We start from the raw sequence: 24,897 nt of genomic DNA on the forward strand, positions 1-24,897 counted from the left end.
AAAGACTTGGGGGTAAAGGTCCATTCTGGTTCAGTGGAAAAGCAAAGGCAGCAAATATATATAAAACAAATGCAAAAAAGGGGATGTTGCTAGCAACTGATATAAATTAAAAGTTACAGAAGTGTTGACACTGAGAAGGGAAACAAAAGATATCAAGGGGAAAAAAATTAAAGGCTTGCAGGGTTAAGGACAGTAAAAAAAAATCCTTTACTATATTAGGAACAAAAGAAATTCTAACAATGGCCTATTACTAGGGAGGTATGGTGTAATAGTTAATGATGCCAAAAGCCAGAAGAATTCAATAAGTACTTCTGCTCTGTATTTGAAAAGAAGTGAAATGATGTACAATTCCATTCAATAGTAACTCAACAGAATACTATTTATAATGTGCCAAGAATAAACATGTTTAAAATCTGCAGATCTGGACAACTTACACCCGGTAATTCTAACTGAGTTGGCTGAATAGCTGTCTGGCTTGTTGATGTTAATTTTTAATAAATTTTAGCAAATCAAGGACATTCCAAAGGACTTGGAGTGCTAGTGTGCCAATATTCAGAAGATAGGAAGCAATATTCAGAAGATGTCCTAGCTAATTATAGACCAGTTAGTATGATATCAATTCCTGGCAAAATAGTAAGAAAAGCTGGAATTGAACTCAATTACAAAAAGGACCTCAAAAAAAATTCAAGGATGGGAATATAATTAATGCCAGTTAACAAGCTTTATTGAAAACAGGTCTTGTCAAAACAAACCTGATTTCATTCTTTAAGATTAAAAGTTTTGTTGATCAAGCTAACAGCATAGATATAAATATAATTAGACTTTTCTAAGAGGTTTGTCTTAGTACTGTGTGACACTGATTAAAATTTAGCCCAATACGCTATCACTAAAGCATACGTTTAGTTAAAACTGTTAAGCATTAGACCTTAAATGGTAATTGTTAATGTGAAATCATCATAAAATGCTAGTTTATCTAATAAAGTTCAACAAGGATCAGTAATAGGCCCAACACTATTTAATAATTGTGTCAATGATCTGGAGGTAAATGTAAAAACGTATAGCAGATATAATTTCGAGATGAGATACAGAGTGATGAACTCATATATGATGACAACAGGGCAGTTAGAGTGATCTGGATCTTTTGGTAAGATGGGCAAATTCAAAACAAGACATGTTTTAAGATAGCCTAATGTAAGGTCATACACTTAGGAACAACCTCCAAAATGGGGAGCTATATCCTGGAAAACAATATCTTTGAAAAAGAGTTCTCAGTGTGATGATATAGCAAAACAGACTCATATAATCTTTGGATGTATGAACGAAGGAACAGGTAGATGATTTTTCTTCTATTGATGAGACGAATGTTGTATCCAGTTCTCATGTCACAGACCTTCAAAACGACCTCACAAAACTAGGTGACTAGGCAACCAAAAAAAAAAAAATCACAGATGATTTTTAATGTTGATAAATGCAAAGTAATGAACATGGGAAAACATAATCCCAACTATACAAATAAAATGATAGGGACTAAATTAGCTGTTACCAGTCAAGAGAGAGATCTTGGAGTCACTGTGGATAGTTTCCTGAAAACATCCACTCAATGTGCAGCAGCAGTCGAAAAAGCAAACCGAATATTAGGAATCATTAAGAAAAGGATAGCCAATAAGACAAACAATATCTTATTGCCTCTATATAAATCCATGGTTTGCTCAGATCTTGAATACTATGTGCAGATGTGGTCACCTCAACTCAAAAAGATACATTGGCATTGGAAAAAGTGCAGAAAAAAGCAACAAAAATGATAAGGTGTATGGAAGAGGAGAGATTAAGACGACGAACTTTTCAGCATAAAAAGAGAAAAGTAATAGGGGATATGATAGAAGTCTATAAAATCATAGCTGATATAGAGAAAATAAATAAGGAAAAGTCAATTACTTGCTCCCATAACACAAGAACTAGGGGTCACTACATGAAATTAAGTAGCAGGTTTAAAACAAGCAAAAGGAAGTATTTCTTCATGCAACACTCAGTCAACCTATGGGAACTCCTTGCCAGAGGATACTGTGAAGCCCAAGACTATAACAGGATTCAAAAAAGAGCTAGATAAATTTATGGCCAGCATGGAAAGGGATGGTGTCCCTAGTTTCTATTTGTCAGAAACTAGGAATGGGCAACAGGGGATGGATCATTTTATGATAAACTGTTATGTCCATTGCCTCTGGGGCACCTGGCATTTGGCCAGTGTTGGAAGACAGAATATTGGGCTAGATAGATCTTTGGTCTGATCCAGTATGGCCATTATGTTCTTATTTTTAAAAGTACATTGGAATATTGGAGAGAGCACAAAAAGAGCCAGAAAAATTATTTGAGAGCTGAAAAAATGTCTTATGTTGAGAAATATAAGGAGCTCAATGGTTTAGTTTATCAAAACAAGATCAAGAGGTGATTTGATACAAGTACTTTCCCGGGGGGGGGGGGGGGGCTGGAAGGGGGGGGAATACCAGATAATAAATGGCACTTTAACGTACCAGAGAAAGGCCTAATAAGGAACAGTGGTTAAAAGTGGAAGCCAGATACGTTTAAAGCAGAAATTAACCACACTTCAAATAATGAGGGTAACTACTGAAAAACTACCATGGGAAGTAATGGCTTCATCTCCTAAAGTTCTCCAATCAAAATCAGGTATTTTCATAGAAGATATGCTTTAGTCAAACACAAGTACAGATTTAACCTCTCTAGTCCTGCAACATTTGTGGTCTGGCATGATTTTAATTCGCCAGCTGTCCACTTATCATGGGTGTGGCCAAGTTTCCAGTGGTCTCAAAGTTTGTTTACAGGCACCAGTCCTGGCTCAGAGTTATATGCTGTTACATAGCTCTAATTTACCCCTAAATATATTCTAAGAGCCTAGTAAGCAGCAGAAGTACAGATAATACGGCTCGACAATGTTGACCACCTGCGGTAGAGATGTTACATTTGTTTAATCAATTCAGCAACTAGTTGATTAGTTGATAAGCGGGGGAGCAACAGTGGGGTTAGCTCCTGTCCCTGGAAGTTAGCCCCACTGTGTCTCTGTCTTAATACATTTAAAGGGCTGAAGTGCAGCCAGGGGGCTCTGCATAAGTTGGCCAGCTGATTCTTGGCTCATGCTGGGTCCCCCCTACTGCGCACCAGCCTTTCAAATGTATTAAGAACTAGCAGACTCTTAATACATTTAAAAGACTGAAGCACAGCAGGGGAACCCAGCAAAAGCAGAGCCAGCTGATTCCTGGCTCACGCCAAGTCCCCCCACTGCGCTTCTGATTTTTAAATGTATTAAGAGCAGGCAAATACTCTGGTTCGGCATGGATCAGGTCCCAAGGTTGCTGGACTAGAGAGATTGAACCTGTATATGCTTTCATCAAATACAAAGTTCCTGATACTCAATATAGGAATAAGTGGGTGAAATCTAATAGCCTGAAATATAGGGGAGATCAGACTAGATGATTTAACAGTCTCTTCTGTCTTTAAAATTTTTCAGTGAAATACCCCATTAGCTTGCTTTTGCTTCTGTGGCTTTGGCTGCTGCAACACTGGAGGAGCAGGTTTCTTTTTCAAAGTTTTCTTTTTCTTTGATTTTGGAACCTTCTTCATTCCTTTATTCTTCTGCTGCCATCCTTTGTTCTTTACTTTGTTGGCATCTCCTTGCTGTAAGAAAATGTGGTGATTAAATAGTAGGCTGATTAAACCACAATAAATATTTTAACTTCAGGCAGCCATCTTCACATGCTTCAAATGTGTTAAGATATGAAACTACTTTAAAAGCTATGTTCTACTGGATATGTGTATAGGACTTTGTCATAACATCTATCACAAATACATGAATGAGTAACTCAAAATCAGAATGAAGGCTCATTTCCCAGCTAGGAAGGAGAGGCACTGTGATATAGTCTATTCTCAACTTACCCCATCCTCTGCAGGTTGCTCTTCTGCTGCACAGATGGACTGTTCCTTTTCAAACACTTCCTGATTGTGGGGAAAATTAAGTTTTAGTCTGTGTGTCTGTTGACCAAGCACTGATGCTTAGAGAAAAAATTATTCTATTACTAAGATACCAAAGTAAAAATGTAAAATCTGAGTAGGTTTGTTCTTTATTTAGAATTCTATTTCCACTGATCATCATAAGACACTAAGGCTATGTCTAGACTACGTCTATTTTCGAAAGAAGATATGCAAATTCCGTGGGAATTTGCATATCTTCTTCCGATCTCACTTTCAAAAGCCGAGCTTTTAAAAATGAAAGTAGTCTGTATGCATTTTTTTTCCTAGACACTCTCCCCCTCCCTTTTTTTGAAAAAAATGCTCTTCTTAAAAAATGAGGTTTACGTGGTTTTTTTTAGAAAAAGGGTTTTTTCCCCTGAAAAAAGAAAACCACGTCCAGACTACTTTCACCTTCAAAAGCTCCGCTTTTGGAAGTGAGATCGGGAGAAGATAAGCAAATTCCCACAGAATTTGCATATCCTCTTTTGAAAACAGAACGTAGTTTAGACGTACCCCAATTGACCAGTACTAAAAAGATTATGAAGGGTTGAATTTTTGCTTAGGGAATTTTACCAACTCTAGCATAGTTCATTTATTTAAAAAACATTCAGATTAAAGTTCTGTCTTGTGCTGAAAGATTTACTTATTCTATAAAATATGGAAATTCTGTATCACAAAATTCAGCATTAGCAGTAAAATGCAAATTTGATCCATGTTACATGAATATTAAGAAACAAGAACTCCATATGTAGCCTGTCATTCATGGAGGACAAACCAAGCCAGAAATGTGTGTTTACATTAGCAAAACATTTCTATCCACCTCCCTCCAGAAGATCAGAAGGTGTCTGTAGGTAGAAAAGTATTTTTCATTTGTTATACAGAAAGATACTACTTATCTGGCACAAAATAAATTCAGTTGTTGTTCTATAATAAAATGACAAATATGATTTACTGGCAATATCATGAAGGCATACAGTGAACACATTTGTGTCTAAAATTAGAAAGTTTATTGACAACCCAAATATTTGCATGTAAGCTTTTTCAACCATAAGAAGTTTAAACATGCCTGCTTAAAGAAATGTGATTGAATTGTACATTTCAGTTCATTAATATTGGCAAGATTATGGTGTGTACCGAATTCATTTACAGTTGCTCCCTCTGTCAACAGACTGTGCCCACATCATTAGCTCCCCCATCGACAGCAGGAGCAATGTACAATAGGTATGTATACGATAGAGCCTGGAGACACCATCTATGGCAAGATGTTATGGGACCATGGAACAGAGTGTGGGGCATTTTGAAACCACACAAAATGTCCTGTGAGGCACCACTTTGTTCAGGGGCTTATGGCATCTCCTTTTGTGCTCCCCTCCCCCCGTAACTGCCATTCTCTGTTCTGCACTCTGAAAACTGCAGCGAGAAAGAATGGATTCTGTACTTTCCTTGTGTGCTCTGCTGTCATGAGGACATCACACATGGAGATCACCTTGAAATTACTGAAAGGGGAAGACTACTCAGAGGAGCCTGACAGTGTGTGAGATATGGATAGCAGCAACCTGCCATTACATTTTGCAGTCACAGAGCAGCTATACAGGGTAGATTGGTGCTTTTAAACTAGGGAAACCAGCACAGATTAATGGGATTGCATAGTCATGCAGGTGTAGATGAAGACCAGTGGCTACGGAACTTTAGAATGCATAAAGCAAACTTTCTGGAGCTATATACTGAGCTGGCCCCCAAACTGTGGTGCCAGGATACCACGAATGAGAGCTGCCCTCTCAGTTGGGAAGCATGTGGCAATTGCTATGTAGAAGCTGGTGACTCACGACTGAGCTACCAGTCATTACAATTCAGTTTGGAGTGGCGAAGTCTACCACTGGTGCTGTACTACTGCAAGTAACAAAGAAAATAAAGCTACAGGGGACCATGACTCTGGGAACCGTGCATGATATGGTGGCCAGATCTGTGGACATAGGCTTTCCCACATGTCAGAGGGCAATCTGACATGTGTTCAGATTTTAGCACAAGTCAACTTTGCCACTGAGTACATCACTAGGAAGGGATACTTCTTGATGGTGCTGTTGACACTTGTGGACCATCAAGGGCATTGCACAGATATCAGCGTGGGGTGCTCTGGAAAGGTACATGACATACACATCTTCAGGAACACTGGCCTGTATAAAAAGCTGCAGGCAGGGACCACAAGATTACAATGGGGGATGTGGAGATGTCCATTGTAATCCTAGGAAATTTGATTTACCCCTTGCAGTCCGGGGTCACACTCCTTACCACTGTTCAGGTTTTAACAACAGACTGCACAAGGGCCTCATGGTGGTACCTCTGGGAGTGAAGGCAAGATGAAGCGTGCCTGTGGCAGGCTAGACCTCACTAAAGACAACAGCTTCATGGTTATCACTGCATATTGCACCTTACATGATTTGTGTGACTAAGGGGGAATTATTTGCTCCGGGGTGAAGCACGGAGGCGATGTGCTTGGCAGAGTTTGAGCAGCCAAACATTAAAACTGTCAGAGGAGCTCAAAGGGCTGACGTTAACATCAGGGAGGCTTTGAGGGTGGACTTTGAAAATAAGGGGCACTGAAATAAACTTTTGTTCCAGTTGCTTCCAGGCTGCATCCCTCCCCATTCTCCAATGCAACACATAGCTGGGAACATGCCGTTAAAGCCTACACCTGCGATCACAGTGACTGGTCTGTGAGATTGTTAAAAGTAAATAAAAACATAGAACTGTAATAAAAGTGTGCCTTTATCAGAAAACAAGTGCACTGAAACACAAAAAAGCACACCCAAGAGCTGGATAAGGAGAGGCCAGCTAAGGGTTACAACTTACAAATGTGTGTAGATCCAGGTATAATAATCAAAGTTGTGGTGGAGTGCATGGGAAAATGAATATTCCCCGAAAGGGAATATGAGGGTGCATGTGTGTGGGGATTGAAGAGATAAAACTCTGAATTGACTGTGGCCTGGTAGTCCTTGTGATTCCTCTGCTCTCTTTCCAAATGTAGTCCCCTTACTAAAGGGGCCTCTGTTTTATTCTAAAAAAACCCTGTGTGCTACAATCCAGACTACAATTCTCATGAGTCCTTGGAACAAAAGAGGGAGGAGGGACTCTTGTGAGAGAGAGGAGGCTCTCTCCATGTGCTTGAAGAAGAGGCCCAGCGGTCTGGGACTCTGCCTTGCAGTTTGGAACCAAAGGGGGAGCCAGGCTGCTGCCAAGGACATTGACCCAGTGCAGGGGCTGTTGGAGTGCAGCCTGTTGGAACTGGGAGTTAGCTGGCTGCTTCCTATAGGCACAGCATGAGGCAGTAAGTTTGGGCCTTGCTGGAAGAGTGCTGCCTGGGACAGAGCTGCTGTTTAGCCTGGACCAAACCCTCACTACAGTTGCAACATCAGCGCGCCAACGCAAGCAAGTGTCTGGGACTGAGTCTAAGGGTGTGCACACTCTGGGGTGGAGTAACTGTTGTCTAGCTATATAAACTTCAGTTATTGTTATGTGTTTTGTTAATGCTATTCCTTGCTAATCTGTTAATCCCTGTTTAGTTAAGTAAAGATTGTTTATTTTAAAGTATTCTATTAGATGTATATGATTTGTAGTTGTTCTGGAATTAGATCCAGCTTTATGTTGGAATGAGTATATTCCTGGAGGCTCTCAAGGCACCAGTTTGTACACAAGGCCAGCCAGGTGGAGGCACCGCCACTTTACATTCATTGCCAGCAAGGGACTGCAGCAAAGGGATGGATAGGGCTTTCCCCAGCTAAACACCATCACCACTGGGTTACTCAGGATCTCTTTTGGGTTACAACACCAGGCGCCCAGGCACACCTGTGAGTGTGACCTGCTCCCCAGTAACCCGGGGAGGAAAAAGGGGGGTTACACAAATGTTTGTGATCTGCACTAATACTCGTGGATTAATTTAGCACTTCACAAACCAAATACTTCTGTTTTTTTCTAGGACACAACCTTATCTGTTGCCACCTTGTCAACACAGCTGTCAAAGGCTCTGTTGTTCAGCACAAAAAGGAGTCTATTAATATCAGGTCCTATCTTGTAATATTTCACTTACAAAACCCTTTTCCACTCACTTGCCTGCTGACCTTTCCAAGGAATGCATCTCAGTAAGTACAGTACTCATGGGAGTGAAGGAGTGAGAGTGGCGGGTGGCTGTGCATGTGGACAAAAGAAATTCCAGTCCGGGACAGAAAATAAACTGTGCAGGACCATATTTTGAGTCATACCATACTTCTCCACAGGTGGGTAACGCCCTGGCAGGCATCTCCCTGCTCAGGATAAGCAAAGAAACCAGAGTACAACTTATCCAGGTATGTGGCTTTCTTCCAGCTCCTTATGCAGTCCATCTATATTCCACTTTGGTTCCTACACAACTGAATTATAAATAGTACCAGCTAGGGTCCTGAAATGTGGGAGGGGACAAAACTGCATAGAATCTGCAACAGAAAATTTACAAGCATCTCTGGAAAGGTTTTGATAGTCTTTCTCCGCAGGATTCTGTTGAGATCATGGCATGCATCAGCATCCTGCAAACTCATATTGATTAGCTACACAGGGATATGTGCATCTCACAGTGAGCCTTCTACTTCTCCATGCCTCATCCCTGTACTCCACAAGCCACAGTCACTTGCCCTGCATCTTATCTTTTGCTTTTTGGTCCTTGGAAAGCAATTGCTCAGACTGGATATGCCCATCAGCAGTGGAAAACAGCTCCTGGCTGCCAGACACTTTTGACAATCCTGGGGGGGGAGGAGCCGCTGGTCCTTTTTTACTTCAACTTCCTCATCTACAATATCATCCTTCAGGAGACGTTTTCCATGTATTGCCTCCGTGCCCTCTGAAGTATCCATGAGGCTCTTGGCAGTGGAGGTGGTGTTGGAGGGGAACAGGTTAAATATATACTGTCGTCATTTCTCTGGTGATCGCCTTTTTGGATTGGCAAAAGGACAACCTGTCCTCTATCTTGGCGCCCTTTCTCCTTCAGGCTTCTGGAACCCTTTTCCAAGTTTGGTGCCAAGCAAAGGAAAAGGTAGGAAATACAGTGTCTTGTGGCAGTAAATCTGCCTAGGAACCAGAATGCATGTAGGAGAGTGTCTGTCGCTCAGAGTGCTTTTTGTCACTGGATACTGTACCAGCAGGTCATCACAGTGAAGCATAGAAACCTTCTCACAGTGTACTAGCCTAGCTTACCAAGATGATGACCTCTATTAAGGTGCTTTTATCCTACCTTCACTCACCTGTTACACCGTGACAGGGTAGTGTGCACACTCTGCACACAGTACAATGTGATCAAGAATAGAAGGCTGAAGACACTGGACTGAGAACAAGCTATTTACCTGTCCTGAGGTTCCCGGTATAGTCTGGATATGGTATAGTCCTCCTCTGTTATTCTGGTGAATCCCATTTGTAAGGGATAATCTCTGGGGTTCATTCCCATTGTCACCATTTGTGCTAACAACCGAGCTGTTGTTGTTTAGGTTTGCAGAGGATCCTAATTTTTTGGGGTATCCCTAACAAACATTTTGTTTTCCACCTTAACCTGCCTTTATCTTATACTACACACTACATGCTATTGATAGATGTGGAGAGAGGGATACTGCAGAGAGCCCATCTTTTGTGAAGTAAATCTCAGATCTAACTATTTCAGGCTAACAGTGGGGTTATCTCCGATAATAGCATCAAGCTCCTTATAAAATAGCAGGTTTTCAGTGATACATCGGTGCACTGGTTCACTTCACAGGCCTTATGATAGTTCTTTAATCTTCACTCTGTACTGTAACATGGCCCGCTCATACCCCTTTCCACACAAGGATTGAGAAATGTGCCCACACATGTCACAGTTCCTATGGGTCACTCACAGCTGGAACCAAACATACTCCTCTCTCCATCCATCTGTCCTCTAATCTTTTCCATCCATGTGTGGAATAGATTTTTGTGCGCACTGAGGCATGTGTACCATCAGCAGAAATAAAAAACTTAGTTGTGACTGCTCTGCTCATCAGCTCGGTGGCATTTGCCTTTCTCCCAAGCTGCTGCAGAAGCACACAGTTTACAGGATCACTACTCCCCATATACTGATCAGATGCAACAGCTCTGGTCCAAGTGGGGGAGCATTTGGTATGATGATCAGACATGGGTACCTGGGAAGATGCCGTGAGACATGCTGAGTCAGCCTGTGGGACAAGAGGCACCTAGATGCTTAGGCAGTAGGAAATGAAATTTAAATTTTGTGGGGCTCGCAAGGGGTTGGTGTGGGTAACTGATCACCTGGCTGCAGGGCAGCTGAGTTCAAACTGCTGACCAGAGCAGCTGATTGGGCCACTTCCTGGAGGCTAGAATCAGCGACAAACTGGTTCAAGGTGTCTACATTGCATGTTTGTCAACAACACAAGCAGGGAGGAAGGTTGTCCCTCTTAGAGCTGGAAGTTTGTCACAAAAATGGGCATTTTTCAAAAGTCACACTGCAGTGTGAACACTCATATAATTGTTTTAAGTATTCTACTTTGTTCTGATGCATACAAAAATGTTGCCAGTAATAGGTGACTGGTGTGCAGAGACCACTGCCTACCATTCTGACCCATACTGTCTCATTATTTCATTGTACTCCCCAACTGCCTGTATCCATCAGTTGTCTCATACTTAGACTGGAAGCACTTTGGACCTTTGATTCTGTGTCTGTACAGCGCCAAACACAAGAGAGTCCTTGTGTATGTCAGATGCTGCAACAATACAAATAATAAACTAAAATGCCAATGACGGCAGTGATTTTTATGACATGGAAACCTATCAGAAGCTTGGCACATACTAATGACCGATTTCATACATCACAGTGCTGAACAGCCATCATATGGAAAATTTTAGTCATTACATGTGTGAGTGATGTTTGAAAGGCTCTTCAGTCAGCTAGCAAGTCTCTACCAACATTTAAAACCTCATAAACTACTAGAAGTCTTGTGCACCTTATAGACTAACAGATTTATTGGAGCATAAGCTTTCGTGGGCAAAGACCCACCTCAGTTTTTACCAAAAAAAATTACACACAGACACGCACGTGTGTGTTCTCCAAGCTGGTCCATGTCTAAGGAAAAACTGGGGCAGCACCCAATGAGGGTGGCCTTTTTTCAATCACTGTGCTAGCCTTGTTGTACAATTCTGGAGACACACGGTGTGTGATATCAAATCTGAGTGAAACATCAACAGATACTGAAGGTAACTTGGAAACAACACTATGTAATTGAGACGTGCTATCTTGCGCATTAGCAACTGCAGCCAGCCTCCTGTAATGAGAAGTTTCGACTCGGAATGACAGCAACTGAAGGAAAAGGAAAAGTCAGCTAGTGAAGCACCCAAGATGGATGCAAAAGAAAGCCAATTACTTCTGGTAGTGCCAGTAAGTAATGACCACACTTTGGGAAAGATTTCCATAAGTTTACCAAAACTGCTACTGCAGATAAAGAAAAACACATTTTCTGAGCTATGGCTCAGAAAATCCAGTGATAGAATCCTTATCAAAGAAGGATTCTTTTACAAGTAGTTAGTTGCTGAAATTTTTCTGGCAAATTCCAGACTATTTTGTGTATTTCTGGAAAGACCAAAATAAATATTGGCACATAAAGCATAGCGATGTGGTCTGTCCCACTGAACATTTCATTTTCAGAATTAACCTGGGAGAGTAGTTTTGATATGAAAGAATGCCCTCAATTGTGCAATCACAGATAATCTTTCTTAGGCCAGGTCTACAATACAAGTGCTATCACACTTAGCTATACCGCTGTAACCTATAGTAGACAAAAAAGAGAGAGAAGGAATTTTATTGTATCTGTAGGCACTCCATCTACCTGAGCAGTAGCTAGGTCAATGTAAGCTTTTGTCTACTGATCTACCTACATAGACTCCAGGAGTAGGTATGGATTTCTTACACCCTTGAGCATCATAATTAAGCCAATCTAAATTGTAAGTGTATGCCAGGCTTTAAGATTGCAATACGATTACAATCCTTCAGGTTTTAATTTTCAGATTTGGGGGTTGGGGGAGGTTTAACCAGTTAACTAATAAAACAGAATGTTACATCTCTAATACCAGGCAAGTTTAGATTATTGACATGCTACACAGTGCCCAAATTCAGCCTATTTTCATATAGTTTAGGCTAGCCAGAAAAGTAATCAGTTACATACACTATCTTCTATACTCAAGTTGAAATATTTCTATGCAAACTTCTCTTGGCACTATACTATTGCAAGACTACAATCTTCTTTCTCTATTTGGTATAGCCACTACACAAAAATAAGCTGTAACTTTTTATCTTTTAACAGCTATACCTTTGCAATTTGATTAATCTAATAAACAAACTCAGGTGTCCTAACTACTTAACTTAGATGACACTGGAATTTTCAACATAATGAACTACTGCAAAAGCTACTGACAACCTATCACGATATCAAGGGTAAAATTACTCCAAAATCATTTCATTACAAACCATTTCCTTTAGGTCTGACTAGTGTAGTCAATTGAATGACATGAGATATTTCCAATATGAAACCACATTTTTGATGGAGAGAGGGTTAACTGTTTTGACAACAAAAGAGCTTAAGTTATGAATGCTGTTTTTAGTCAATTACCAGAAAATTATCAAGAAACAAGCTCCAAAGAAAACATTCTAGGTTAATCACAATGCATTTGCAATTACACCAAAGTCATAAATACTTTGATTACTTACTGCCATTGTTTGCCTTGTTAATGTAACCAAAACAGTCACTAGCGATCCCACTGTAATATTGTTGCTGTCTTCATCATCCAAAACTAAAGAAAAGCAAAACGTCTATTCAACCATTCTTGCTTAATTTAAAAAAATGTGAAATCAATTAAGAATTACTTCAGTGACAAGAAAAAATTGTGAGTGTAATCATACAGGTTTTCCAGAGAAAATTTAACAGAAAAGAATTTGAAAATATTTCCAAGAATAAAGACTTTCATCTGCATCTGTAAGCACTCTCTATTATCTAGAATACATCGATTAACAGAATAAGTAGCAATAATAGTATAAAACTATACCAAGTAAATATCGAGGTTGTGAGTTTACTTGTAGGAAAGTCAAGGTATTCCAAGTTACGGCTGTTGTGGGAATTATAACTATGTAGCATTTTATAAATTAAAACATAAAACTTTCATACCACAAAATACCACGTGAGCAAGGGAACTAAGTTACAGTTGTTCTGGGAACCAAAACTATGATTTGCCTGATCTTTGAATGATTAATATCTTAATTTCAAAACTGAACTAAGAGTCGTGCACTTAATCCCTTTTCAAAAAGAGGAAGGGGGGAAAAGGAAACAATATTACTGAATAATTTGACTATAACATCGACCAAAAGACCTATACTAGGGTCAATGCACTCAGAGGATCTTATTGTAGAATGCAGTAAAATGACTGAAAAATATTATATTTTTATTCTGGTATGAAAAATAAAAGTATTCCTCAGTTTTTCACACATCCATCATCTATAATTAGAAGTGAAAACCGTCAATCTAGGTAGAAGCAAAAATGTTAAATCCTCCTTGGCACAATTTTAAAATAAATGTGTATTTGTCAAATGCAAAAACGTACACAGGGAAGGGTAGCATGCAAGAACACGAAGGGGTACAAGTTTGTCAAGGACTGCATGACAATTATGAACACAACTAAACATCAGCACTCTGTGCCTGCTAAACATTGATAAAGGAAATATACTGGTTTGAAAGTGCCTGCTATATAGTTTTAACATATTTTTAACTTAAATTCATAAAGCAAATATGTCTTAATAAGGACTATGTATAAGCCAAATCTAACACTAACTGAACAAAACATATCTGCAAAACTGCAAATAAATGTTAGCACTACCCAAATATTTCAGACCTTTACTAACATTAAGTCTCAATTCTCCTGTGAGGAAAGTGATCAATGATCATTTTACCTTCCACTGCAATGCAGCCTAAAGCAACTGGTTAGCAGCAGTGTTCCCTTTAAGCTGCTAATCATCTGTGAAACTGCTGCCATGCAGCTTCCAGGGAACACTTGTTAGCAGCACATTTTCAGAGAGCAAATGAAGGAGAATAATACGCGATTGAAACAGTGTACTTAATTTTAATCAAGTGCTATATGGTTATCCAAAGCAGAATATGCTCATAACACAAGGGTAATACACCTTCACTCTCACAAAAATACTCTCAACCCTTTAATGACTCTGATATAATATCTCAAATTAAAAACGGATAGTTTAGTACTTGAGCTAAGCACAAGCATGAAATCCTTAGCCACCTTTTTTTCTTTAATTTTACAAGGCAAAGGATAGAAAGATTTATGTTGTCTCAACAATTACTACACACTGCTCTCACAATCAAACAATTAAATACTGTATCAGTACCTCTAGATAAAATTGCTGATGACCTCTAAGTATGCAAGATGCTTTAATATACTTTATTTTCCTCAAACTATAAATCTGAAGTGTGAGAGCCTGTCATTCAGGAAAGTCTGCCAATTTCCAGGTTACATAAATAATGTAAGGAATTGGTGTTTAAGAATCTTAACTCATTATGACCAGCAGACTATCAAATTGTCAAGAAGGAAGACACATACAGCAATGAAACAATGTTCCATCTTACCTTGTGGTTTTATATCCATAGTGACATGTGGGAAACTGCCTAATACAGCCATAACTTCATCATATTTTTCATCTTCAAGGAAATGTAGTAAGTTGCGGCGATCAGGTCCTTTCAAACTCACCATGTCCTGGATACTTTTGATTTTGAACTTAGTTGAAAAAAGAAAAACACTACAAAAGAACTTTGCTCAAAATTGAACTCTAATTAATGCAATAATGCCGACACAAAGGCTGTTTGTTCAATTCATTCCCACAGTCTGGAATAAACAAGATATTGCGCTTTGTCCAATATGCCTATCCCATAATTAACCATGCTATAGATCATAACTTATCTGTGGCAAATAGTCGCTCCTTTTCATCTATAAAGCTAACTGTTACAGTTTAAGGAACATAAAGCACAAGAAGTCATCCCTGAGCAAGTGCTTTTTATTCTGTGAGCTATTAATTTGCCTACTGAGAGACAGAAGCAGGATAAAGGAAGTAATATAAAGATTAAAAAAAAGACTGAGCATTATCTGTAATTGTATACCTTTTTATGATTGGAAACTCGCCTAAGATTGTCCTCTTCAATGTGAGGGAGCTGCAGAAGGGGAGACTTGAACTGCTGAAGTCCTTGGACAGCCATCTGGGAAAGCTTCATACAGTTTTCCAAAGATCCCAACGATGGCGCATGGAACTCCCTTTCTTGGGGAGAATGAATTTTACAAGACCATTTTTGACATGTTTTTCTAGTATACTTTGAAATGTATAATACACAACATATTAAATTAAAATATTTTGATCAGCTCAGCAACTTTAAAAGTTCATAAGGAAAGTAGTACCTTGCAATGCATATGACATTTTCTTAATGTTATAAAGATTTTAAATAGTATTGATGGCCATTTTACTATAAAAGTTATTACAGTATAGTTTAATGAAAAATTCAGTGCCTGTTAATGTTCTTTCTTCAGGTTGTGTCAAACTAGGCAAAGGGCTGTGTAAAAGGATAATTTATTTCCTAACCACTGCAGGTTGGTCAAGACATCAAGGAGAAAGTTGGGGTAGCCTGCCTATTGATTATAATCAAACTGATTTAATTTCTATTATAATTTTTAAAAGGATAAAGTACAGACTTAAATTCCTGTGAAAACAGAAACGAACTAGTTTACTTTAGAAGTTTTTTACATAATTCCTCTCCCTCTCCCCCCCCCCCCCCCCCCCCGAGAGAGGGCAGCATTTAAAAAATAATGGACTGAAACATTCATTCACGGGGGTTACTGGTATTCTTCTAAATATAAGCTGGAAAATTTGCTTATAAAAATGTTAATATGGGCACTAACATAGTTAGGTGGGGGTGTACAAAGGAACTAGTTATGTTTTACCAGTATTTTTTAAGCCATAAGACAAAAGTGTTTGTAATGTTACAAATACCTATATATCATTCTTCTCTTGGGGAGTATTTTTAATACTTATATATTTGAAGGAAAGGACAGAATACATAAGTGAAATGTTGACTAAATCTTAGACTCGCAGAAGGGGTGAGATCAGATGTGGACAGGGATACATCTCAGGACTTACCTTCCAAAGATCTGTAACTCTACTCTTTAATGGTAATGCTACAAATGCATTGCGTCATGGAGTCATCAAATCAATCACAAGACAGTGTAGGGGAGCGGTCTAACACTGAAAAGGGGGTATTCACTGCTGTAGGTACACCTACCCTTGAAGCTAACGGTGAGATTCCCAACTTGCATAGATGTGTGTCTGCTCAAGCTAGCACACTAAAAATAGCTGCATAATTGAGCTAAATGGATGGTGACTCAAGTATGACACCTGAGTACAACCTAACCCTGCTCCACTGGCATATACTAAGGATGCTAGCCTCTCACTGCTCCCTGTACTACCTGCAATAGCTCAATGAGAACTAATGTGATTATGTGTGCTCCCCCCTAACTCTGAGGGTATACATATCCTTACAGCACAAATGGGGGAAGTACAGGAGACTGAACTCTTCAGAAAGACATCCTTTCCCATTGAGACTATAAAGGAATGAAAAATATCTAAATGTACAAAATCAATGTTTCCCCACAAGCTCAACAACTCTTCAAAGACAAGTTCAACGGACAGTGAGATTTTCTAGTTTAAATACAATATAATAATGTTTTCCTTACCTTCACGGCTACGTGCCATTATTATTAACTGGCAGATTACGTTAATCATTTCCTGAAGTAAAGCAGGACACTTTTTCAGGATAAATTGCTGATCTGCAAAATGAGTGATTTGGTAAAACCTTCCAATTCTCTGCTTACCTATCTTCTCTAACTATGTGCTCCCCACCTCTGTCATTTAGAAAGCCACCTAGTCAGTCAGTCACACACCCTATCTTTTTTCCTTCTCTACAAGCTGTTCTCTAACACACATGTATTTTAAACCACAATGAGTCTGATTCTGCTAAATGCTGGTCATGCTCAACTCCCACCACCTTACAACAACTCAGAAGTATTTATAAAAGAAGTCTAACAGAAGTTACACATTTCAATAAAAGTCAAACATTTAGAATGTCATTGTAAAAGAACTTTAAAAAAATTCTTAAAGGTTACCTACTAAGAAAAAAAAATAGACTTATGCTCTTTTTGATTCATTTAATGTAAAGGCCTGTAAAGGTTTTCAATCAAAGATTTGCTACTTGAATTTTACAACAGAAATCAAATGGTGAAATTGGAAGACGTTACGGACAACTAGAGAAATTTATCACAAGAATCAGCAGATTGAAAATGGGGCAAATGAGAGGGAAAGGAATTTTTAGTCAGACTTTTTAGTGTTTACTTCCACATATAATACTTGTTCTTCAATACGGGTGGCACATATATGGACACTCCACAACAGTACATATGCACTCAAGTTGTAACTTTTGCCAGCTGTACCAGTAGGTGACATATGCAGCTCTGCTACTGCCACGTGTTGGGCCAAACGTATGAAAGGGGCAGGTCACTGCCTCCCTCTTCTTTCCTTCATATGACTAGTAAGTCAAACCTGAAGCAGTGGGGAGTAGAAGGGTCGTGAAATGCTTATATGCAAAACACACCTTGAAGAATAGATACCATACAAGTAAAATTACAGTCTTTTTCTCCTTCGAGAGATTGTGAGTTTATACATTCCATTGTAAGTGATTTACCAGCAGTTTCCTTACAGGTGGTGGGGCTTCAGAATACTTGGAGACACCTTGCTGAAGTCTGCATGATCTTTAGTAAATAGCATAGTGTCTAGAGATGGTATGCACAGATGACCACATTACTGCTTTGCAACCGTCCACATGGAGGAACGTTGCTCAAAAATACTAGCGAAACAGAATGAGCCCTGTCAGAGTGAGGTGTTATCCTCGGTGCAAGACACACCTTTGGCAGATTGTAGCGAAGTTTGATACAGTCAGAAATCCAGCGTGAAATATGTAGGCGATAATAGGTTGCCTTTTAGTCCTGTCAGAACAGACTATGAACAAAATCTAGGGAAATCTGAGGGTACATTTACACTATGATAAAAATCCCACAGAACGGAAACTCGGAGCAGCTGACTCCAGCTCACAGGGCTCCAGCTGTGGGGCTAAAATTTGCAGTGAAGGTGTTCAGGGTTGGACTGGAACAGGGGCTCTAATACTACACAAGGGAGGAAGGCCTCCAAAGCCCAGCCTGGAGCCCAATCCTGAACAGTTACACCACAATTTTATAGCCCCGCAGCATGAGCCTAAGCCAGCTGATCTGGGACAGCCAAAGGCCTTTTATCATAGTGTGGACATACTCTGAAAGACTATGTGATTCAGGTAAAAATGCTAGAAACTTCTGAATATCCAAGGTATGAAATTCTTCAGACTTGGTAGAATGAGGCTTCAAGAAGAACACTGGGAGACAAATAGTCTTGTTGAAGTAGATTTCAGAGACCACTTTAGGCATAAACATGTCTTTAGTCTAAGCAAGGTATTATCTTTGTGGAATACTGTAAAACAAGGGTCGGCTCCAAGTGCCTGGACCGCCAACACCCTCCTTGCAAAGGTAGCTGCTACCAAAAATGTTTTATTATGATTGCAGTGAGAAGGATGATGTTGCCAAAAGTTCAAAGGTAAAGGCCATCAAAAGGAAATAATACCAAACTCCCCTTTATTCTCTCATCTTGGCACACAAGAATAGTGGGGGCCTTCGCACTTGCTGGTACAACCGACAAAAGTCTGATACAAATGCACTGAGTTCCATGCATACAGTGGAACATAAATGTATGAAATAACATGAAGGAGAATTGTTCACTATTAAATACATCTAATTCAGTGGTTCTCACACTTTTTTGAAAGGACAAGAAACTATATGCAACTCTGGGGTAGGCAGAGTTGCTATCGCTCCACCAAGAACTAAAACGAGTGAAATGTGATTAAGGTAAATTACTTCAGTTGTAAATATGTCCAATAAGATTCCTCCCGTGCCCCCCGCCCCTCTCCCCCGGAGAAACATGAAATGATGCTTCTATTCCTAAAGAACTTTTTAAGAGGAGAAAAAATAGTTACTCACTTTCTTGTAACTATTGTTCTTCAAGATGTGGTGTTCATATCCATCCCAATCAGATGTGTGTATGTGCACATGCACAGTGGCTGGAAGATTTTCCCATAGCAGCACCTGTAAAGTCAGCCTGGGTGTTCACTGTAGTCACACCCTCATAGTGCCCAATATAGATCCTTGCTTTCCACATTCCCCGCCTCCCCCAGTTCCTTCTTGCTGTCTACTCTGACTGGGAAGTATTGAAATGGACATGAACAACATCTCAAAGAACAAGTTACATGAAGGTAAATAGCAGTTTTTCTTCTTCAAGTGTTTGTTCACGTCCATTCCAGTCAGGTGACTCATAAGCCCAAGTTTAAGAGATGGGGTCAGAGCCTATGACTGATTGGAGCTCTGCTCACTTGCAGGTCACGTCTTCTCTGGCCTGCTGGGTAATAGTGAAATGAGTGGCAAACATACGGCTCAAGGACTATGTTGCCACTTTACAAATCTTATGAGTGGGGACTTGAGCGAGAAACACTGTAAATGAAGCTCTGGTGGAGTGCACTGGGATAGGAGGTATGGGAATTCATGCTAGCCTGTAACCATCCTGAACACAGAATGCAATCCATGACAAGATTCACTGGAATGACACAGGCTGGCCCTCTGTTTTGTCTGCAATTGCCACAAATAGCTAGATCCATTTCATTTGTGGAATGGCTTTGTTCTCTCTACATAGAAGGCCAGCACTATAATCCTGGGAGGAAAGCCATTATGGTGGGTAAGTGCACTCTGACCGTTGACAAAGAGAGACCCTTTTATATAGTCCAGGATGAGTGGCACTGGAGCCAGCATTAGTGGCAAGTGGTGCTGAGCTGACTAGATTGAAAACCTCTTCCATTTGGCAAAGTAGGTGGCTCTGGTAGATGGTTTTCTACTGCAAAGGAGGACCTGCCTAACCTGATGTGTACAGGCCAGCTTTGCCGGGTCCAGCTATGAAATGTACATGCTGTGAGGTGAAGCAGTTCGAGGTTTGGGTACCAAAGATGACCGTAGTCTTGCATCAGGAGGTTCAGGAAGAGTGGTAGGTCTACTGGTGTCTCCCCAGACATGTCTAAGTGACATATGTACCAGTGCTGATGGAGCCAGGCTGGTGCTATTACTATGACCTGAGCTTTTTCTCTGTGGCTCTTGAGGCTCTCTTCTGAGGCACTGGCAAGTGAGAGCGGTACCTCTTGGATAGGCCTCAAGGGATCCCCTGTCAAATTTTGTGTGGAGTCTTTTTTCGGTGACAAACCAGAAGATAGTTCCCACAAGCAGGTGCTTGGTGCCTCTGTACCAGGTTTAAATGGGGGCATAGAGCTGCCTCCATAAGGAGTATTTTCAGTTGTTGTTCCCTGTCTTTTAGACTTCCTGGCAGCAGATGGGACGACAATCCCATGGGTGATCTTCACCAGGGCACTAAGTAGGAAGAGTCAGGGTCGCACTTTGGCATACGCTTTGTGCAGACTACACGGTTTTTGAACCTGAGAGAATGAAGCATGCCATGACTCCAGGGGTCAGAAAGAAATTTGGGGGAGGAGGGTTACCCCCTACTAACTATAACTATAAACTACAACTGGAAAAACTATCTACAGATAAGATTATGAGAGAATGTAAGTGCGCTTGAGAAAGCAAGAACTACAGCAAGTTCCAGCCTACCATCACTGGCAGTAAGAAGAAAGTGAAGAGAGGGCAGGTCAGCAGGGCTCTATACTACACCATGAAGGTGCAACTCCTGGGCGTCAAGGCCGACCTTATAGGCGCTGCTATGGGAAAATCTTCCAGCCACTGTGCATGTGTGCACATGCACTCCTGATAGGACTTGACAGGAACAAGTACTTGAAGAATCATTATTACCTTCTTCAAGTGTCTCAGGAACTTTCATCCTGGCAAGATGAGCCAGTAAGAGAACTCTGGCCTTCAGGCTATAAGGGCAGGTAAGCGGAGGCTCATTCTTCTTTAAATTAATGCTACCAAGTTCTCTGATTAGCTAAAGGAAACAGAATAATTACAAATAAAAATGGCTATTTTAGTACCAAAATGATAAACATAGCACAAGGAAAAAAGCTTGCATCACTACACAAAACCTGAATAATATTTTACAGGTCACATTTCAAAGGGGTTTTATCTTGACACACTTTTAACTCTTCTCCCCCAAGATGAAGATTGGAGAGGAGCAGCTGTTTTAATTACAGTCCAGTTCCAAAACAAAACTACAGCTTCAATGCCTCAAGGATGTGACTGTCTTTTTAGATTAGCAAAGAAGAAACTGGGACGTTTAAACTGATCATAAGCTTGAATTTATTTTAATTTTGATTAATGTTGATAAATTTAATTGATAGTTTATTCCAATCATCTATTTTATAATATTTTCACATTAAACTTTCTGTGAACTGATGACAATTTCATCTTAAGATCTTTCACCTAGACCAGATCATTCCCGCTTCCTCAAATTATTTAATTTATTTATTTGTAGGCGCAGGCGCGCACACGCACACACACACACACACACACACACACACAGTATATATATGGTGGGGAGACAGTATCTGGAATACACACGTTTAAAATTGTTGATTTAAGATGTACTTTCCAAGTTGATACTACAGAGGACCTCTTAATTTGAATGTGACTGGAACAAACTGCATGGCTCCAAGGTAATATCTTTGAGCCCAGGTTGGAGGGCGGAGATAAAGAAGGGTTATTCATGCCACAAGACTTGAAGTCTGAGAAGGAAGCTTTATATTGGCTCTGAGATGGTAGTTCAGACTTTAGATAATTTGATTTTGGTATTAACCAGATTTCAGTTACAGAACTGATTAATAAAATTATTTAGTTGGAATTTGTAACCAAATGGATAGCCAGCTTAAATTATTCCTTTGAATTGCTAAGAATTATTTTTAGTATTAATTTAATATAACTAATTTGACTAATTAACTGCAATCCAATATGGACTAACTCATTTGATCTGATGATCCCAATATGTTGAAATGCTTCATTTTCAGTTTAGTTAAATATTAATAGGACTACAGCTTTGGTGATATTGCTTGATTTTTTTTTCTTTAAGCGTGTTATTAAATGTACTTTTCTTTCAATAAGCAATGTGAGTTCAGAACCTTTAAGGACTTCAATGTAGATCTAAATGCCTAACTCCCCTTTTAAGTCTTTGTTTTTCACAACAGTGAAGTATCTTTCAGGATTAAGGATTAACTAACCTGAGGTATCTGGACGTTATCTGTTGGTCTGCTTGTAGCATCTTTGTTGTACTGAGGGTCAAATTCAGAGGCTCCCGCTAAAACCATTATAAGCCCTGCAAAGCACAGCAAAGAAAACACAAAGAACACCTGACAAAAATTAGTTAAAGCAGCTCTTGTCTGCAAAATGGTCTTTCCACACAATACAACAGCTAGGAGGATACACTTAAGGTTTCTAAAGAAGTAGGCTTGTCACATGGTTGTAGTCCTAAAGGAGACAGAAGACCCTGGTCCCATTCCCCTAATAGCAGCTGAAGCTGCTGTGTAGACAGTCTTCCAATGTGCTTATACAAACTTCTCCTCACATCAACTGAAGTGGCTGGGATGGTCTCTCTCCACCCCCAAAAGTAGCAAAAAGGTGGTGTACAAAAGGGAGTACACTATTTTCCCTTGAAAGTTTCTGTTCAAACATTGGCAAAGGTTTCTGGTTCAAATGAAGCCACAGAAATCACCCTTAACTAATGGCTCTGGTCTTGTAGAGCTGGGCCTGGCTACACAGTCTGGGCTTTGCAGCCTAGCACAAAGATCAGGCTGCTATTCAGATACGAACTCGACAAACCTGAAGAGTGCTGTGACCTCATGTTTCTGGTAGCAGTACCAAGAATGGGAAGATGGGTCTAGCCATGCAAAACAGGCACTATGGTAGTGCGTGAATGAGGTAGCTGCGGGGGGGCTCGGTTTTTAGCCCTCTTACCCACCGTCTCCTCTCCTCACCAGGCTGGAATTAGGATTGCAGTACCAAGCCAATGGGTTCTGCTGTAGGTAGTCAGTGACACTCAGCAGTTTGGTAGAGCACACAACCTCCTGATTCAATGAGCATCTGCTCTTAGTTCAAGAAGTCAGCTTTCAAAAAATTACACTGCACATGCGTGAGTTTTAAAAATAATACATTTCTTTTAATACAGGGCATGGTAAATTCAGCATAATAACCACATCTAAATAACTGAATATCAACTTTCATCTCTACTCTGGATGATCCATGTGTCTCCAGAGTGGGACAAATCTGTGAACTTTTTACTTGAAGACAAGAATTTTTAAGGTAAACAGATACATTTTCATATTATTCTTTGTGCTAAGGTCTACAGAACTATTACCATGGGATTGAGATAGCGTTTCCAGGATGCACACAGCAAGATCAGACTTTAAATGTGAATACCCAAAATGAGGTCGATTGTATACACATATCTTCTTCCTACCTTAGTGGCCAGAAGATGACATCTACCAAATGAAAGGAAGTGGCTTTGTTATAGACTGAATGATGAATATATAGAATTTGATGATTTTTATATTGATTGTCATATGGCTATCAAGCAGATCTCAACAGGAGACATGATTAATCTCAGAGAAGAATGTCATTACTCCTAAGGGCTGTACTTCATTATTAACCAAAGAAGATTTTTTTCCCCTTGAATTTATTTAGGGAATGAATGCTATGACCGTTGTAAGGACTACCTGTCTGAAGTCACAGTACATTGGCGATATCTTCAGACATCAAAATCATTCAAGCTGATTGAAGAATGCAGACATCAGAAGGCTTACTCTACTAGAGTCGACACTTCCTGCAGGGGGCTGAGCCAGTGGCCACTGTAGAACCAGAAAAATTGGAGGGAACTTCAAGAGATGATACATTCCCCTGCTGCCAGTCACTGTGAAGTCTGGTTCTGGCCATAACCTACAAACATCTTGAAGTATATGCTGTAATAGATCTGTGGACCTTAGCATGAAGAAAAGCAACTCTTTTGAATTAAAATATGCAGTCAAAGTATACTCCTTGCTCACAGTGATGATCAAGTCATCTACTTCTTTAGTCCCTTAATCCTCAGAGAAGGGAAAAGAAATCTTTTAATAACTATAAGACACCCAGGCAGCACACTATGATTCATTCCCAGTGTGTAGACTTCACTACAAGTTAGCTTGAATGTGCTAACTTTAACTGCACTCGAGCTAGCATAATGCAGGAGAGAGAAATCACATTTCAAAACAAACACTCCAGTTACATAAAATGATTTGACTGACATCAACAGATGGGATTACCAGTGATGAGTTGCTATAACTCAGGTTGTTGCAAATGGAAAACACTGTAACATTTTCTACCGCATTTACTACTCAGATTTCAAAACACTTTACAAAGAGATGGATAAGTATTGATATCCCCTCTAAAGATGGAAGAGAGAACTCTGTAAGAGAAAAAGCTAGTTTGCCACCATATTTAATTCAACTTTTTTATCCTCAATTTTAAGGCCCTTCACAGCTCTGGTCTTTTCTTCTTTATTCATTTTTCTTTTGTCCCACATGTCAGCCTCTCCACCTATGATGTTGATTTTATACCATTTAAAATGGTCCTCTTGGTAGAGTGCAAACAAAGGACTCAAGAAAGCCAGGTTCAATTATCTGCTCTACCATAAAACTTTGTGCA

At 39.8% G+C, this 24,897-nt stretch overlaps 1 protein-coding gene across 1 annotated transcript in view; it reads right to left on the reverse strand.

The window, feature by feature from the left end:
• Positions 1-24,897, reverse strand: part of SEC63 (SEC63 protein translocation regulator) — a 121,253-nt gene that overhangs the window by 22,539 nt on the left and 73,817 nt on the right. The window contains exons 9-16 of the mRNA XM_075923967.1: positions 22,443-22,537; positions 21,085-21,217; positions 16,837-16,929; positions 15,216-15,370; positions 14,688-14,835; positions 12,767-12,849; positions 3,946-4,005; positions 3,529-3,687 (exon numbers count right to left, since the gene is read on the reverse strand). Of these exons, the coding sequence (XP_075780082.1) occupies positions 3,529-3,687; positions 3,946-4,005; positions 12,767-12,849; positions 14,688-14,835; positions 15,216-15,370; positions 16,837-16,929; positions 21,085-21,217; positions 22,443-22,537 (926 nt within the window). The remainder of the gene's footprint in view (positions 1-3,528; positions 3,688-3,945; positions 4,006-12,766; positions 12,850-14,687; positions 14,836-15,215; positions 15,371-16,836; positions 16,930-21,084; positions 21,218-22,442; positions 22,538-24,897) is intronic.

Source organism: Pelodiscus sinensis, chromosome 3 (genome assembly GCF_049634645.1).
Source record: "Pelodiscus sinensis isolate JC-2024 chromosome 3, ASM4963464v1, whole genome shotgun sequence".
Taxonomy (NCBI): domain Eukaryota; kingdom Metazoa; phylum Chordata; order Testudines; family Trionychidae; genus Pelodiscus; species Pelodiscus sinensis.